The following is a 19,920-nucleotide window of genomic DNA, read 5'->3' on the forward strand; positions in this document are numbered from 1 at the left end:
ACTCATGCTACAGAGACCAAAATTCTCTAAACTCCCAAAGCTCCACCCAAACCCCCATCCTCACCAACCCCCGCCACGCTCAGTCTTTGCCCGGTCCGCCTCTTCTCAACTTCTCACCAATTATTAAGTTAGTTAAATTTTTCTTTTGAATTGTGTTTTTGAAGAGTTAATGATTTTGTTTAATTACTAGTTCCCATATTCACATGCTTTCATCTATGATTGAGGGATACAATTCAAAATTTTAGCATATTTTTTGGAGAATTTGAGTCATAAAAAAATTAGACATTGTAGAAAGTAAAAACTTTGTGAGAATCGGTAAATAAATGTAACTAAAAAATATCGATCCATTGGAATAATAGTTTGATATTGATTACTTTACAATATTATTTTATTGTTAGATAAATAAATTCTTGTTGTCAGTCCCCCAAGAAAAATTATCTGGATCCACCACTGTCTTCAACAAGAACAAATTAAGTAGTCATATAAATGATAAGGTAACATTGCACCAATTTCTAGTAACTTAGGTCCTAGACTATTACAATAACCGTCTCGGCATATAAATGCACTTTGGAATCATTTTTCTAGCTTCCCTATAAGATCTAGCTAAATCACCTCCAATTAGAAAGAAAACCTATTTTTTGTTAGTGGTACAGCAAATATAATCCTATATGTAACAACCATATTTAGCATTCAATAAATCATCTCTAGATCTCATTAGTTATTTTATCAACATGAAGGAACTCAGTGACTTGTTTGAACAAAAGCTTAGTTCATGAACGCGCATGACAAAATGCATTCTTTTCCTCAATGTGTTTAGCAAGTAATTGAGCCCTCTTACCTATCGAAGGTCAAGATAGCATAACCAGCTGTAGCTATTTAATTTTTTTGCAATTTCCTTACTGTTGCATCAATTATTATCTTTAAAAATGTATCATTAGTTTGTGTAGCTTAGTTCTACATTATCAACCACTTACTTGTATATATTATTCTAGAAACACCTACCATTTAAACAGGCATTATGTTTCAATTAGGCATGTGTCTTGATGGAAAGGTACTCTAAGGACACTGTAAATACATTTCATGGCAACAAAAAAAGATTAGTAATTTTTTGACTTATATATCTCCCTATCTAATTTAAATAGAGATGGGTACAGGTACCATTACACAGGTACACGACATCGCCGAATCTGTAGAATGTAGGCATTAGGATAGAGCTAGATATATACATCCATATATATTGAGATTAATAATTTACATGAGAATAATATTGTTATTTAATCCATGTGTTATTAGAATTAAAATTCATAATACATTTTTAAGATTTTTTAATTTTTCTTTTATTACGTTTATTATAAATTGGAGACGACTCGTTTTTAACTAGATACCCAAACGACCCCTTGAAATCATAGTGCCAAAACTGAGTATGAGCTAAAATGCAACTGACCTATATCTAACAAGTTTCAAGAAGTAGATGTGAAGTGTAGGATATACGTCCAAGAAGTGTATTGTGAGTGCCTAAATTAAAATATATATCATAAGACTACATACATGTCAGGATAAATGTATACATATATTCGTGGATTGTACATGAAATGAAGGTACAGATACGTGTCGGGTATGAGTATGGCTTCATAAGAAGAGCAACAGTGTAATATAGCTCTCTATATTAATTTCTTCATTCTTCACTTTAGTCTAATAGCTTATCATCATTCCTCGTTCTCTGATCAGGCCTATCTGAGCATCCAACCATTAATAGCGACAGTAAAAAAACTAAGAAGTCACTACAAACATGTAGCGTCAAGATATAATCTATTGGCTTCTTGCTAAGTTGCATTAAAACAGGTACGGGTACGGGTACGGGTGCGGGTACTATTATAGGACACGACAAAATTGTAACATATAAGGTACGAGACACGGCTACATATATATTGAGATTAATAATTTACATGAGATCATTATTGTTTTACACTTCACATGTTACTATAATTAAAATTCCTATCATGTTGTTAAGTTTCTTTTATTATGTTGCTTATTATAAAATGTAAGCTACTTGTATTTGAACTAGACTTCGAAACAACCATTTAAAATCACAATTTTAACCTTGGGTATGGGCTGAAACCTATGTTGCATGGGTACGTGCATGGATACAGGTACGGAACATAGCAAATTTGTAAAAAGTAGGGTATGGGGACACGGCTACGTAAATACGTACGTACATGCATTATATATATATATATACATACATACATATACATACGTACATACATACGTACATACATACATACATACATACATACATGTGTACCTCAAAAGCATCTTTAAAAAAAGACACTCTAGATCAACAATTCATCGACTTTGTTATGGTGAACAAAAACTTGACTATTTTATTTATATTTTTACATTGCAGTTACAAATTAGCCTATCAAAGATGATGATATATTGATTTTTTGCAAATACTAATTGGGTGCCTTTCAAACAAAGAGCTTTCTTTGCATAAATGTTTAGTGGAAAATAAAACAGCTTCCCAAGGTCAATTCTAAAACATAACCTAAATATGTAAACAAGATTTAGCAATACTTCCTCTCTGCTAATAGTCAATGAATTATCCATTGGAGTCAATTTGTTATCCAGATACAAAAGTTGTTTCAGAAATGCAAGTTCTGGCTCCCATAGGACCAACAATTCGATTTTATTTTGAGGTCATTTTAAATGCTTTAAAGAGCTTTTTCAAATATAATGTCAATTTGGCATCAGAAACCAATAAATGTATACTATTGGATTTACAGGTCCGATTTATAACTTCCATGCTTAAAATGCTATAAATCAACAACAAAGCACATTTGTATATAGCTTTTCCTTAAGGGATAATCGAGTCATCATCTTGCTAATAATATGGTCAAATTACACATTAACTTACAGTTAAAACAGTGTATATCTCAACCGCCGCAGCTGACCCAAATGGTTAGAAGGTTCCAATATGGCTCCCACATTTTCGGGTTCGATTCCAGGTTAGGTTATCACCAAAAAAGGCGTATATCTATTATTTTCTACAATGGATGATACATATATACATATATATACATACATACATTCATACATATATATACATACATACATATTTATATACATATACATCTATATATATATATACATATATATACATATACATACATGTACACACACATATATATACATACATACATACATAAAGGATCTATCACCATATGAGGAAATGGAGACAACTATGTATTAGTTAGGTTATATATTACATTAAATCAATATTGAAGTAAAATACGTGTAGCATTTTTACTTCTATTTTGAACTCCTACAACATTTAGCAGCCCACCATTTTGGATTTCTTGAGTTTGTTGGATAACTTTTTTGTTTCTTGAGTTAAGCCCAGGCCTAAGCCCACAAGAAGTTAAAAAAAAAACATGCCAGCTCATCAATCTATGACCATAAGCAAAAAAGACAAAAGGTAAAAGGCAAAAGCATCTTTAGCCATCTCATCTTTCCAAAATCAATGGTGCATACACCTCCAAACCCTCTCCTTGGAATCAATCTCAACCTTTCCTTAGAAAACTCCTCCTTGTCTCCTCTTTCACCCAAAACCCGCCCCTCTTTCAGAACCAAAACCCAAAATTCCTCAGATTAGGGTTTCAATTCTTTGGTTTAGCTTTGATGGGGCCAAGACAAAGACGGTCAGGGGCTGTGAAAGAGTAAAACTAAGAAGCATAGAAAATTCTTTCACAACAACAATCAGGGCATCAAAAAGCTATAGATCTGAGCTTCCCATCCGTGTCCAGGTATGGGAGGTCCACGAATGTGCTAGGGTATCATAAGCTGAAACGAATCCAACCTATGTCTAACAAGTTTCAAAAAAAGGAATGTGAGCATTGTCAAGTGTAAGATATAAGTCCAAAAAATGTTAGGTAAATGTTTTAATTAAAACATATATCATATAATTGAGCACATGTCTGAAAAATGTATGCATATGTCCAAGGAGTGTCCATGAAGTTTGGGTACGGATGAGTGTCGGCTAAGTGTCGGGTACGAGTACGGCTTCATGATAGAAGTATTCAAATAACATAGGCTTATTAGCACATTTGTTATTTAATTACATCATATTTATTTAATGTCTTCCCCCATATTGTCATATCCTACTGCATCTTTCTTTAATATTGCCTTATTGGTCTGTGTTTATCATCTCCCTAATTTGTCTTCCTGCATTGCATTCTTCTTTTAATATTGTAACGTTGTGGATTTATTATCTTTGTTTTTGCATTTTCTTTTCATATTTCATTCTGTGTCATACTTCCATACTCCATTCATCTCATGTTGCATAAGCATTCTTCTTGGTACATTGTTTCCTTTGCCTATTTTATATCCTTCAGCTCTTTCGTTTTCCCCTATTATCTTTTATATTCTTCAATGTGTCTCCTTCAAATGTCCATTATCTATCTTTTACTTTCTTGTCCATTCCACAGAATCTTGACTCGAGCTCTTTATTTTATTTCTTTGTTTTTGTTTTTGTTTTTTTTAATAACTTCCATCCTCTTCTTACCTTCTTCACTTCAATTAAAAGCTTGTGGCATTTGAAATCTCGATCTCATTAAAATTTTATCAGCTTCCAGATGCCTTTCACCTTTACAAATTTGCATGCCCTCTTCCATCGAGGATTCAGCACATACTTCTTGAATAGCAGATACAAACAAGCTTTTCAGAGTAGTTTTCTTGTTGGGAGTCTACACCAAAGATGGAAATCACAAGAACTGCACCTCAGATTTAGAAGATCGAAAAGGACATCATTTCTACTGCTTTCCTTGTGTGGAAGAAAAAAACTAGACCTCTGGCTTTCAGTAAGTTAAAATTTCCATATAAGGCACATTTTATGGGAATATTATCAGTCATTACCATCAAAGATTCAAAAATCTAATAATTAAATACGGAAAAAAGTTTTCAACATTCATTCACTCACCAAGTTTAATTACACCCGATAATACAACTGGATGACCTAAAATCCTCAAGGACTAAATATAACATAACTCTCAACAAGGTATTGATATCAACAGATAGAAGTTGAAACCCTAAGGAGGAATACAGAGAGAACAGAGCCAAAGAGACTAACCCCGAGCTCTTCCTCTTCGACGAGATCAAACTGAGCAGTCATGGCTTTGCTGGCGAGGGTAGGGAAGAACTTGAAGAACCTCGGGATCAGCTGCGCCGCCAGCTGCTTCGCCTTCACGCTCCCGCCCTTTACCGCCATTATTATCCCCTCGTAATCGCTAACATTCTGCGCCCAAAATCCCTCAATCACAACAAACCCTAGAAAACCAAAAGAAGTTTTCTTGTGAAAGAAAAAAGGAGAGTCATTTGTTTACTTGTGACTTGTCCTTTGATTCGTTGAGGCGCTCGCCGAACTCGTAGAGCTTCTCGACCTCGGCGGCGTCCGAGGAGTCGCCGGCCATGAGGGAGAAAGTTCTTGCAATCGGGCGATCGACGCGTCACTTTTACTTCTTAAATCTTCTGAAGTATCATAGAAGTAAGCGAAATTGAGTAAATTTAGAAATAAAACCTTTTTTTATTATTTTATAGACATTCTATTAGGGGGTGTTTGGTTCAATTTCTACAAATTATAGGAAATATTTTTCATCCAAAATATGATTTCTGTGTATTTCTTAAAAAAATTATAGGAAAAGTTTTGAGAAGTCAAAAAGTACCAATTTTTTTTTTAAACTTTGTTTGTTTGATTCAAAACAAGAAAATAACCCATAACTCTATAGAAAATAACAAGATTTTCTATAATTTGTAGAAATTTAACCAAACACCTCCTAAATTTATAGAAAAGTATCAACTTTATAGAAAAATATCTATATGGTGTCAAATTTCTGAGTGATTTTCACCCATTTTGAGAGGAAATTATTTTTTGTAAAATTTGGTACTTTTTTGTACTTTACAGAAAACATTTCTGTAATTTTTTTTGAACCAAACACAGTTTGCAGAAATCTACAGAAAATTTTTAATTACAGAATTATCATTGTTAGACATTTTGAGAAAACTTTTCTATAAAATTGTGCAACCAAACACCCCCTTATTCTAAATAAAATCATAAAATATCATCTTTCTCTCTTTTCTAACAATATTTATAATTGCTACCAAATAAAAATGTTAATGAAGTGAAAGAAACCTTATTTCCTCTACTTCTAAAATTTTTAAAAATAAATAATAAAGTAATATTTTCACTATTTTCTACTTCATAATTTTAAAAATAATAAATTTAAATATTTTTTATTTCTAATACTTCATATCAGCTAAATAGGTCCTGAGTTTCAGTGGGGAGGGTCAGGTTTACATAATCCAAACTCATTAAAATTAGAAACCCAACACTATACTTTCGCATATTTTCGTGAACAAGTGACTTACGCGAGGAAATATAGGATTTACTTGCAAGTGCGGTTAAGCCTATCGAGCAAAAGTCGATGACGTGAAAAACAACATGGCACAAAAATTGAACAAAATCAGGGGGGGAAAGGGTTAAACATAACAAAACTACCATGCTCATGAAAACTTTTTGCTAAACATTTTTGTTAATTTTGACATCAAAGATAGATTATCATCTACCATTTGCCAAACACTCTATTTCGAAAATAGATTATAACCCACTAAAATTATCAAACACTCCAGTATATATAGTTCACTTGAATCATAATCTATTGTAGATTATAATCCAAAGTTGTCAAACATGTTTGAAGACTTTTCCTAGCTGCAATGTAGTAAGATATGGTCCTTCATAGAAGTTCATATTAATTTTCTCAAAGAAAAGTTTATATGTTAGTTTGATATTAAAAAAATTTCCAAATTACATGGCAGGTTTTTGAGATAATGACTATATTAGGCGCTGTTTGGTTGAGTGGAGATAGAGACAAAGAAGCAAATAATGCAACCGGATTTCCAATGTTTGTTTAGCAATATTGCTATTAGAAAAAGCAAGTGAACTTTGCAATTTGTAGGAAAATTTGCAGCAAATACTCTACACCCAATTTAGTTGCAAAAAATGTCGTCAATTTTCAACGCAGAAACTAGAACATAAAAAAGCAATGCAAGTCATTAAAAAAACATTTCCACTCCCAAATCTTAGAACTTTTGAATCAATTCTTTATCAACCAAATCAGAATTTTCAATAGAAATACATTTTCTACCATAAAGTTGCAGATATCCAAACAATGGATATCAACCAAATTTTATGCAAAAATACTACATGCACCATTTGTCACTGCAAAATTTACTATACTTTCTTTCTGCAGTAAACCAAACAGCCTACGGAATCAACTACATACTATGTCAAACCGATTCCTCACTTTGCAACAGAAGACTGTAGGACTTACAAGATGGGCATTTCGAGTGCTTGGAGGACATCTTTGAACTCAAACTCATGAGCCTCTTTGTTAAACCTTTCCACAAGCTTGTATCGTGTGTCGTTCAGATAAAAAGAGTGAGCAGTTTGAACAAGCCAACGTGCTTCATCATCAGTGAGCTTGCTGGTGAGCACAACGTCTCCGCGAACGAGCACCAAGCCCTTGGTCTCTCCAAACTCAGTGTAGTGGGTGACAGTGAAGTAAGGGCTTGCTTGAGTTCCTCTTGCTTTGTAATCCTCAAGGCCGGTGAAGATCATGTAAGGAGTTTGTACTGGGAAAATGAAGATAGAAAACTCATAAGCTTGATGTTCTACAAGGAGTATAACTTTGAGCATGGATTTTTGTTAATGGAAGTCAAACAGTGGCTTCTTCGCAACATTCCATCTAATTCCATTTAGTAAATGGAAATTCCAGGTATGAGAAGGCAATAGACCAAGATATAGAAACTTTGTGTCATATGATCATTAAAAAATAAAAAATAAAAGATAAAAAATAAAAAAATCATGATAACCAAGGAAATCAACAGGTTTTTCCTTCCGAATTGAAAGTGTTTCCGATTAGTTGCAACTTAAAGGGAGCAAGAAAAAGTCATCTTCTGTATATATTACATTACACGTCACATTTTCATTTATTTTTGTTTTTAATTTGTAGAACAAATTACTAACTTTGGTAAGATGTAAGCAGTGATTTGAAATGTTTCAGTCACTTGAAAATAAACCAATCAACGACATTCTATGTCCAAATGCCGGAAATATAGAGAAATACCAATCACAATCAATTCAAGATATAATATTTAGGAAAAGTTGCCCCTTTCTGCATTGAATTGCTAAAATGACAGTAGCTAAATTGACATGGGTGAGCCATGAAATACACCAACATTCTACTTGATTGAACTGAAAGACAGGATACTTGCAAATATGAGGAGGCAACAGAATATCACATTTTGTGCTAATGGATGAAAGTGAAGTATCCAGAAGGGTGTAGGAATTCTATCAGAACCTTGCATGGCGCGGGATAACCTCAGCCAAATAAGGGAGAGTGAAAAGTCCAAACTACCCCCTAAAAAAGGTGCACTGCTTGGCTGAGAATGCCCCACGCCGGTTCACTGTGATATGAACTAACTGAATGTATGGACTTACATCTAGATGCTCAATTGGTTCATCAGGTTTACTATGATACATAAGTCCTTTCTTCCATGTAGAACTTGTGCATGTGCACTGCATAGGCCCCTTTTATTTTGTGCTTTACAAATGATTGCTAACTTATTAAGGAATTGTTTTCCTTAAAAAACTATGTTAACCAAGAGAACAGCGAGTAATAGTCATCTACATCTATGAGTCGGTTTCAAGTGTTGCTTCTAGGGTGATCCAGAGCAGAATAGTAGTCTCTCTTGATATTATATTCCTTTAGCATATACAAATGAAGCTAGAAATTTTGTTTGAATACTAAAGTTAATATCCATAATTTCTACAAATTCACATAGGGATATAGTTGGATATTAGTCAACGGTTGGGAAATTACCAAAAAAAACAAGAAGTATTGACATTAAAGTCTTTCCCGATATTAGAATGATACAAATATATAAAGGTCTAACAATAAACATTACACCATCTAGTATTGGACATAGCCTAAATATGTACCTTTTTAATATATTAAATATACTTGATATCTCATAATTTATTACTACTATATTCTAATCCATATTTAATGGGACATATAATGATATCCATATTTGTCAAAAGATGAATATGAAATCAGATTTAGATCATATTTTCTCTATTTGAATTATTCGTATTTGTTTACACACACAATTGATTCCTGACCATAACAAAGCCTGGAAACCATCTATAGATTACTCAAGGTTTTAAGACGAAGGAAGGGGGAAGGGTTTGAGGTAAAAGGTTAAAAATGAAGTATTGAAACATGAAACTATACGTATAATAGCAAGCAATTAGTTATTGAACTGTCTTTCACATGCCATGGTATGGCTGATACTTCAAATACTGTTATTGTGAAATTTAAAAATATTCTTTTACCCTACATACTACTATGAGTTGAACACATGGCTCCTGAGATGATCAATTATGTAATAAAAATCATATCCAACTGTTACACAAGAAGGCTTCCCACATGTATAATGATCTAAAAATCTAAGAATATATTTTCACCTTTCTATAATGAGGTTCTCAAAAGTCAGTCTGTAGTTAGCAGGAAGTGAATTTGTAATTAGCATGATTTCCGCTCAAAACACATTAATTGGTGAAAGAAAAATTAGACACAAGACTGGTGACATTGATGATATATCTATCATATTTACGAAGAGTCGTGACTAAAGAATAGGGACAAATACCTTACAGAAAATAAGAAAAACTTGGGATCATAAATCCATAAATCGGCAGAATGTTCATATAACACCTCTAAAGGTAATAGAGATAAACCTTGAAGGAATATGTTGACGTAGCCGCTTCCCCTCCATAAAGGAATAACAAAATGCCGGCTACAAAAACATAAACAAAAGGGGGAACTAAGTTATATGAAAGCATAACAACAAGCACCCAAATTGAAAGTAAAAGAGTACCATGAACTTGATCTTTGCTCCAACAGGTGGTATAACTTTGCTTTCATTGATGTACCTATATGACCTCTTCCCAAATGGTACTGGAGTTTCATTGTATAACTTTGCTTTCATTGATGTACCTATATGACCTCTTCCCAAATGGTACTGGAGTTTCATTCAAAAAGAGAAGGAAAATCAGTCAGTCAGTTGAGGTATAAACTGTTGGAAAGTCCTCATGGTTGAAGAAATTGTAACAGAGATATGAAAGCAAAGGACCTGGTTTCGCTCTTATGAGAAGCTTATAGGAGAACTTCAAACCAAATTTATTTAAGCAGATATAGAAATATAATGGATGAAGCTCCAGAATAGGACATTTAACATTTTGTCTATCGTGTACCTGATGCAAGATTGTCAATGATTATTCCTCAAGACACCTCTAAGTTATTTGAACAGTTATAATTTAATTTTTCACAAAATATCATAGGTAGAAATTGTTAAGTACTTTGATCAGATTACATAGTTAAAGTATCCCTATATAAATTTAGGATCAAGATTTTACTATACGCGCGAAAACCATAAGAAGTACCAATGTACCCAAAATTCCTCAATATATATTTGATGGTATCACATACGCGCGAAAACCATAAGAAGTACCAATGTACCCAAAATTCCTCAATATATATTTGATGGTATCACCCGCAATACATTTCATATTAAGAAGTACCAATGTACCCAAAATTCCTCAATATATATTTGATGGTATCACCCGCAATACATTTCATATTTTATATATTATTATAAAATAGTGAGCACTGTACAGTTGCCTTTCTTGAGCTTTATTATGCTTTAGAGAAATCCCTAGGCTAGAAGTGGGCACTGACTTATAACAACTTGATCTCGGGTCAGTATCCAATTGAAGTTCGAAGGAACTTAGTTTTTTCCTTAAATTTCCTTGAATTCGAGTAGCCGGCATAGGTAGAAACAGGTCTGTGTTCAGTAAACACTGTGTTTGTGCATGCAAATGTAAGTCAAGCAACAAAATTCACAACAAAATTCACCTATGAGGAATTTCATTAGAACCACAGCGCACATTGCGCAAGTCGAATTTCCTTGACGACTTGACTATACATATATGCAAGTATGCATTAGAACCTTTTATGCATTTATGACGCAAACACAAATTTTCCTTCAAACGCATCTATGAGGCATTTCATCAAACAACTGGTGCTCAAACCGGATCCGGCACAAACAGGGTCACAGCTAACGAAACGGAGAGGTGGGTATTTAGGGCTTACGTCATCCCAGACGGTGACGAGGTCCTCAGGGGACCGGAGCTTGGCTCGGTCCATGTCGATGATGGAGGCCAGGGGCTTGTGCTGGCCCAGCGATGCCCATCTCGAGAAATCGCTGGGGATGGAGTCGCGTTGTTGACTGAGAGAGAGAGGAGGGAGGAGAGATTTGAGGGTTGATGATGAGGGCTTTGACAGACGTGCGATCTTAGAAAATAGAAGGCTCCGCATTTCTATTTTGCGAGGAGAGCTGACGTAGAGATCTCTCAGTAGATTTTGCAATCACAGTGTAGAGCACTCTATTTGTTTATTCGGAATAGAAAAATTATAATTATCCGCTAAATCTTGAATTTTGCTAATCTAAATGCCCTAATCATATCCAGATCTACTAATAATAGTTTTTTATTTCTAACATAGTCAATGTTTTAATGTATGATGACTAGGCACATGTTCGGGAACTTTGGATTACCTTTTAAGAGCATATTATCTATTTGTAAATCTTTTTTTTTTCGATGATGATACACTGCATTAATGTGAAAAGGGTAAAATTGGAACAATTCATTGCATTAATGGTGACTGATTACATTGGAACAATGATACAAATTTAATACACGTCCTTTAATACTCTCTCTTACATTAATAGTGCTACATTCTTTAATACTCTCTCTCTCTAACTCACTTCCCGATCTCTGTAAATCTCACATGAAGAACACAACAACGCAATGAATCTGGATTCACTGAAGTGATCTTCAATCCAGATTCACTCCAACGAATTGAATCTGGATTCACTCCAATCGATTTGCTGCTCCACTGGATTTGTGAATCATTCTAACCATCCAAGCAGAATAAGAAACTTATGGTAAAAAACAAGCTATAAAATTTTATAACATGAAAAATTTTCACCTTTTACAGCAAAAAGTTATGATTTTTATGGTAAAAAACAAACACCTCACATAATTGAATCTGGATTCACTGCAGTGAATCGAGATTCACTGAAGTGAATCGAGATTCACTCATGCATTTATAGAACGTGTTTGATGATTTTAAGCAAAAAGTTACAATTTTTATAGTAAAAACAAACACCTCACATAACTGAATCTGGATTCACTGCAGTGAATTCAATTATTTAGGACAGCAAAAATCGGCGATTCACTGCAGTGAATCTCGATTCACTGCAGTGAATTCAATTATTTAGGACAGCAACTAAAACAAACCCCATAACTAAAATTTTGAACTTTAACCAAATTTAACAAAAAAACTAACAGGATTCCAATTTCTAAAATATTTTAATAGAAACCCTAAAAAAGATTGCAAATTTTGAAAGATAATCCAACAAAACAAACAACCAAGATCGAGTATAAGAGAAACCCCAAGCTAAAACAAATCCTAGAACCAAGATCGCAACTTCAACAATTACCCTAAAAAGAAACCAAAATCAAATTGAAATTAAAGAAAAACGTGACGAACCGAGGGGGTGCTCGAGCTTGAAGGAACTCTTGGCCATGGATCCCCTCTTTCTATCATCCCCAATACATGACGAGAACAAAACCATGATCAGATCAAAAGAAAATAACATCTACCAAGAATCAAATCAAACTTAGAATATAACCTACCAAGAAAATATAACACCTACCAAGAAAATAACACCTACCAAGAGAGAGGGGGCTGGTTCAAGCTTTTGGGAAATGGAGGAGAGAGAGAGAGGAGAACGTGAGAGGAGAGTTGCATGGGAAAATGGAGAACTCAATAAGAAGCATTAATTACCTCTCTTTAGTGGGCTGTTTATTTTACCTAATTACCCTTATGCAGCTTTAATCTCAGCCATTGGATGAATCTAGATCCAATGGAGAGGATTGGTTTTTAGTTTTTAGGATAGTGAGGTTTGTATTTGAACCTCTCCCTATATATATAAGAGTATAAATATGTACATATATAAGTATATTTATATAATAGTATAAATACATATAAGAGTATAAATATATATATAAGAGTATAATAGTATAAATACATATAAGAGTATAAATATACATATAAGAGTATAATAGTATAAATATATACATATAAGAGTATATTTATATATATAAGAGTATAAATATATTTATACATATAAGAGTATAAATATACATATAAGAGTATAATAGTATAAAGACATATAAGAGTATATTTATATAATAGTATAAATACATATAAGAGTATAAATATATATATAAGAGTATAATAGTATAAATACATATAAGAGTATAAATTTGTATAAACTTATATGTACATATATAAGTATATTTATATAATAGTATAAATACATATAAGAGTATAAATTTGTATAAACTTATATGTACATATATAAGTATATTTATATAATAGTATAAATACATATAAGAGTATAAATTTGTATAAACTTATATGTACATATATAAGTATATTTATATAATAGTATAAATACATATAAGAGTATAAATATATATTTATATATCTATACATATATATAAACATAAACTTATATGTACATATAATATAATTATATTTATATAAGAGTATAAATATATATATACTATTATATAAATATAATTTTTATGTTTTATTGTTTTTTAAAATTTTTAAAAAAATAAAAAAACAAAAAAATCCGGGCAGGCCCGGAGCCCGGCCCGGTCGGGCCCGGGCCCGTGGACCATTGGAGGGGACATGTGAGATGTCCCCCTCCTATTGCATAATGAGCTGGTCATGACCAGCTCATTATGCAAATCAGAGGGGGACGCCTCACCCGTCCCCCTCTATCTGTCCCATTTCTGGGTCCGTGAGGCATTTTTATTAAAAGGACGAGCAAACGGGAGACTGGTGGTTGTATCACGGGCCTAACGGTGAAGATCCGGTGGGGGTATTGGCCAAAATCCCTGCTTACTAGGAGGTTGTGAATATAGAACTGAACGACGCGCCCTACGATCCTGCCGACGGGAATTTCTTCTTCGACGTGACCGACGATTCCTGCTACTAGGAGGTTGTACTTTGGTGGGCCCGGTAATTGTCCAATGTAATTAATTGCAAGAAAATCATGTAGGATCTCTAAAAATTGATAATAATAATAATAATAAAATGTATTTCTCTGTACAGTTTGTCATTTTTAGATTTCTAACGCATTTATTAATTATATACAAATGGCGAAAAATATACAAATGAACGTGATGTTGCCTTCTACATTTTCACATAACATTACGCGTGAGATGAAAAATAGATTATTTGAATTTAAATTTTAGAATTAGATAACCTTACCAGTTATTTGGATAACTTGAAAATAGAAAGGAGATTAAAAAAAAGAATGTGGATGACTTTATTTAAAAATTTAATCAAATTTAGATGATTTAACCACCAATACCTCCTTTAATTTTTCTGTGTTTGTATAACATTCTAGAATAAAAAAGAAACAAAAACTAAGAAAAGTCGACTTAGAAGCATGTGGATAATTCTGTTCTAAAATTCTTTACCTACCAACCCCTCCTATGTAATTCCACTTATATATATATATATACTAGTTTTATGCACGTGCAATGCACGTGGTTAAATATTAAAAAATATATATTTACTTCATTTACTTTAAATAAGTGAGATTTATCTTGAGTTCAAATATGTATAATTGAATTATAAGATTTATTAGTATTTTATTTAAATATTAATATTAATAAAAATAAATGTAATGGATTTTAAGCTAAACTTGGATGAGTATATGTAACTGGGATATTGTAATTGTTATTATGAATTGTAGTTATAGTAATGAAGAAAATATTTCAAAAATTTAAGTTTATTCAATTTTTTTTGACTCAAAAAGCTAAGCTAATTGTTTGATTTACTACAAACTTGTAAATTCTTTTTCTTCTACGAATTTTAAATTGATCACCACTACTAACACCTAACATGAACTTAATTAATGTATGAAAGTAAATCTTGATCAAATTTGGTCCCTTATTCAACATGGCAATAATCGCAACAAGTAACAATTAGTAAGGCAATGATTTTTTTTAAAAACATTGAATATTGAAGTTTGTGACAACCCCAAGAAAAATCATCACAACAGTAATTCTTTGCCAATTGGTTAAAGAGACCACCTTTATATCATAGATGGTAGATCATATGCTGTGCTAGTTATCAGGAAGAGATTTTTACGTCTAGCTGACAATATATCCATTCACAGGATCAATAAAAGCAAATTTTTATCAAATTCCTCTCACGAAATGCAGGATCATATTCATAGAGAATAATAAAATATAGTAAAATGGTTAAATATCAAAGAGTAATTTTATGTGATGTAAGCAATCACATAAGCATACAAAACTACTAATAACTTTGCATAAAAATGCTTTATAAAAATTCCTAATTGTAATAAAAAATTAAGTTGTTATATAAAATGATTTAAAAATATTGTTCTTGAAAATTTCTAATTGAACCAAGATCAATTTTTCTCCACCTTTATCTTTTTTCTGGGCAACTCTAGAGTAGCATCTTCATCATCTACGTCGATTGTAATATTAGGCTGCAGTTGAATTTCTTGTGCTATTATATTGCCTTCACCTCGTTCATCTTTTGTCTTTTCATCTAACTTCACCAAGAATTAGAATGTTTTTCCGATGTTCAAGAAACGTGCTACCTGTCACCCCGCTGCTCTAAACGCCACTACGAATACTTTACTTCTAAAAATTAAAAAAAGAAAATCTCCAGTTTCGAATTTAGTTGATACGAAATCCCAGTTGGCGATATATACTATAATATATATATATAATATATATTAATATTATATATATATAATATATATATATAATATATATATATAATATATATATATAAAATTTTAGAAAGTTCAGGTATACAAATTCATGGCCGTGGAGGCCTAACTATAGACTAACTCCACGTGTGCTTGTGTGATGAATATGAAAACAATTGAATCCGTATCAAATAATTATTATCTCCTAATAAAATTTAATTAGTTGCAGACCATCGTGTATCAAGCTCAACTAAATAATTTTCTGTACCTACCAAATCACATCAATTCAAAGAAAAAAACAACAATCAACTAATTAAATGCATGCAAAGGAAAAGAAGAAGAAAAAGAAATAAATATAATTAAATAAATCTAAATTAAAATAATATCAAATATTAAGATTTACCTTGATATATGTGAGAACCTGCAACAATCAAATCTTTATTCCTCTAAATTATGCATGAAAATTGAATAATTTTAAAAAAAATATCAATTTCCATAAAAATTAATTGCAGCGTAAAACAAATATCACCATTAAATTAAATACACAATATATTTAAAGAATAATCATGAAAATAAAAAACCATACATGTTGAAGGAGATGGAGAGTTACTATAAAAATTGTGTAATTTCTTAGTTTATATATAGGCATGAGGTATTACATGTGATAGGATAATAGTTATAATTAGAGTTTTATTAGGATTTGATCAAAATTTCTGCTTTGTTATCTTTTGACTGTGAGAAAAGTGACATGGCAGAAGTAGATAGTTATGATTCTGTAAACAGCTTATTTGCTCACAAACATGCGGCAAATCTGAAGTGCAATAGCTTTCATCATGCCAATTTAGTTATCACGTTCATCTTCTTAATCGATCAGGAGTGAGTCAAGCTGAAAAACAACCCTCATTTAACTTTTGCTTAGCCAGGTTTAGGATAAAGGTCTGATGATAAAACCTACAAGTACTGATAATCTTATCTTTTCACTAAAAGTAGTTACACGCTCCAAAAAAAATTCTCCAATAATAATAATAATAAATAAATAGAAAACATATGTCAGTTGGGAGGAACCTCGTTGTTGGGACGACGGACTCAAAATTTATTCTGGTAGTTATGATAATTATAATAATCTGTTATAATTATCATTAAAATTTATTCGGTTTTAAAATACATATGCTAAGTTCTGTTGTAATTAGAATTTGAATATATATAAGATAATTCAAATTATATAGGGGTATATTTGTCTACGGAAAGCTTTTCCGAACTCGTGCTTTTAAAGGGAGTATGATATATATATATATATATATATATATTTGACCGCATAACCTGAACCTCCGAAACCTTAATATCTCCAACAGTAAACCAGCCTCAATAGAGGTCGAGAATTCAAAAACCACCCCAACACAGCCCTGTCTTAAAGTAAATGGCCTTTGGTGACTAGGACCTAGTTGGGAAGAGTGCGATTTCAACCCGATCCATTCACCTGAGTTAACAATAACCTAAAATTTGCAACTTTCGACAGCCCCCAGTTAGGGGGGCGTAACCCCAATTTTGATGTGCCACACCACATTATCATACAAATCATCTCATACAAGGAGATGCTTCACATCTCAGGTTAAATGTTAGTATGTGCAAATATCTAACTATTAGTGGTATTCTTTAAAAACATTAACATTACCTATCAATCATAACTTCTAACTTTTGACAGAAACTTTAAGATAATATCAGATTATTATGAAGGCCAGCCTCAAGAGTTTTGACAAAACTTTAAGATAATGTTATATTATTATGAAGGCCAGATCAGAGAATGGCTTCAACGATATTATTATTATTATTATTATTATTCCAATCTAGAATTAAACCTTGCATTGTGAAAGTCATATTAAAACCTCCCAACTATCGGTGTCACCCACCGCGGGTGATCTCAACAATTATTTGGGCGGGTGATCTCAACAATTATTTGATAGCCTTTTTTATACCTCCGTTTATATTACGTACACATGACCAGCTATGCGTCCTTTATATTATGTACACATGACATTGTTTTCAAGTGGGTAAAATACTAAGACAATTAACTCTATTTTAGTTAATTTTAATTTTTTGACGATCAACTCTATTTTAGTTCTGCCTGTGTTTGGATACATAGGCAGCGTGCAACATGCATGCAAAAAGCTTTACGATCTCCTAAAACTCTATTTTAGTTCCTCTTTAAATTGTTAGAAAAGATTGAACTGATATTTTTTTCCTTTTTTTTCGATGTCTAAAAATAGCTGGTCATGTGTACGTATATACTTTCTCGCTATAAATGGACAACTACAACTGGCCTAAGGCCTATTTATAAACAATAATATCAAAAAAAATTGAATGAGCCAGAGATGAATATACAGAAACCTTCAGAAAGATACACAAGAAGATGAACTCTACTTTGTTAGCTGAAAAGACTAATTTTAACGAGGACATATCTTGAACTTAAGAACAAGCAAAAGTAATAACTGAGAAGAACACGCACATATATTTGGAATAAATTGAATCCAAATCTGACAAAAAGCTTCTAAAACTCAACCCGGCGCTTTTTTTTCCTTTCAACAAAGCTTATTTCCTGAAAGATACTATATCAGCAACTGAGAGCAAACAAAGAAAGGAAACTGGACTTGGGATAAGCTACCTACAAATCTAGAAATTTGGGTACTATTGAATTAATCCAACAACTTCAATGCTGCCATATGTCTATAGAACTGTCAAAATTTAAATATAACTGAAGAAAAAGAAAATACAGAACAAAAACAAACTTCTGGGATACAAGGTTTACAACTTCTGTGATACAATGGTTGCTGCAGTGAAGAAAGCTTCCTTCTCAAAAGGTGTAACTTCCAGATTCCTGCTAAGAAAAAAATATATATATTCGAAGGCAATATAATTACAACTATTAAGAAAATATTTTTATTTTGTCCAACAAAGGTATAAAACAATTCTTATGCTAAATGATTTTTAGATGAATAACTTTAGAAAAATGGAATATGCCACAAACTATAATAAAGCTGATAATTCCAATTTGAATACTGCTTGGCAAAGTAGTGATAATATCTCTAATAAGCTGTTACTGAATTGCAAGATACAAGTTGTAAAGCATTGATGATTGTTTTCTGCAATAAATACAAAACAAGTTCTCGGTAACATCGTGGGGGAAAATGTTCCGCGTATAGAAGTACGATGCTTTATAGTTTGTATGCAAACAAGCCTATACACATGCAAGGTGCTAGCAGCATTCAAAATATAAAAATCTGTAGATACGCACAACCAAAGGGGAAAAGGGACTTACTCATCAGTTTTTCTAATATTTTGAAAAGCAGATATTAAGCCCTTGCATATTTGTGATAAGGTGCTTGTCCCAACCTTCTCAGAATTGTTAGCTATATACTTTTGATCATGATGTAGAGAGAGGTAAGCCTGAAAAATTATGGCAAATGGGACATGAATGACTGTATAGTGTGGCTTAACATGAAATGTATAATTTACTTGGTATTCAATAATGCAATGCTTGATTCCACCTACAATAGTACTAGACAGTCATTTCTGATTTTTGGTTTACCAGTAACTTGGCATCACATGACACTAACAGTAACTTATACTGCTCCAATTATGTCAACTCGTAAAAACATGAAAGTGTCTAGTTCCAGTCGAATGCGGGTACCTCTACTAAATTTTCTCTAAATTAGAAATTGAATCAAATTTACCAAACAGTGGCCTGACTCATTCAGCTGAAGTACTTTTGATACATATATGTGTACATTTTTGTATATAAAGTGTCATAGATACAAAACACACACATGCCTGAATCCTCCCTATTAGTTCTGAATGGCTTTCATTTCAAAAGTTCCCTTACACCCAAAGCATGATGTCAGATTCATGCATTCAAGA

The 19,920-nt window shown here is 32.4% G+C and overlaps 3 protein-coding genes across 5 annotated transcripts in view; all 3 read right to left on the reverse strand.

Annotated features, from left to right (window-relative positions):
• The window catches only part of LOC109829188 (apoptosis inhibitor 5-like protein API5), a 24,485-nt gene extending 18,946 nt beyond the window's left edge, over positions 1–5,539 (reverse strand). The window contains exons 1-2 of the mRNA XM_020396333.1: positions 5,382–5,539; positions 5,129–5,293 (exon numbers count right to left, since the gene is read on the reverse strand). Coding sequence (XP_020251922.1) covers positions 5,129–5,293; positions 5,382–5,468 — 252 coding nt within the window. The 5' untranslated portion in view covers positions 5,469–5,539. The remainder of the gene's footprint in view (positions 1–5,128; positions 5,294–5,381) is intronic.
• On the reverse strand, positions 7,108–11,567 carry LOC109829189. The gene is made up of 4 exons (XM_020396334.1): positions 11,268–11,567; positions 9,994–10,073; positions 9,854–9,912; positions 7,108–7,686 (listed from the first exon to the last, which is right to left on the reverse strand). Exons 1-4 carry the CDS (start codon positions 11,490–11,492, stop codon positions 7,382–7,384), a joined length of 669 nt encoding a protein of 222 aa, XP_020251923.1. The 5' UTR covers positions 11,493–11,567; the 3' UTR covers positions 7,108–7,381.
• Positions 18,552–19,920, reverse strand: part of LOC109829190 (negative regulator of systemic acquired resistance SNI1) — a 32,086-nt gene continuing 30,717 nt past the window's right edge. The window contains exons 14-15 of one of the 3 annotated variants that reach the window (XM_020396336.1): positions 19,322–19,449; positions 18,552–18,880 (exon numbers count right to left, since the gene is read on the reverse strand). In XM_020396336.1, the coding sequence (XP_020251925.1) occupies positions 18,808–18,880; positions 19,322–19,449 (201 nt within the window). In that variant the 3' untranslated portion in view covers positions 18,552–18,807. Of the gene's footprint in view, positions 18,884–19,321; positions 19,450–19,920 lie in introns of all 3 variants that reach the window. The other 2 variants (XM_020396335.1, XM_020396337.1) reach the window with 2 other exon arrangements.

Source organism: Asparagus officinalis, chromosome 1 (genome assembly GCF_001876935.1).
Source record: "Asparagus officinalis chromosome 1, Aspof.V1, whole genome shotgun sequence".
NCBI classification, from domain to species: domain Eukaryota; kingdom Viridiplantae; phylum Streptophyta; class Magnoliopsida; order Asparagales; family Asparagaceae; genus Asparagus; species Asparagus officinalis.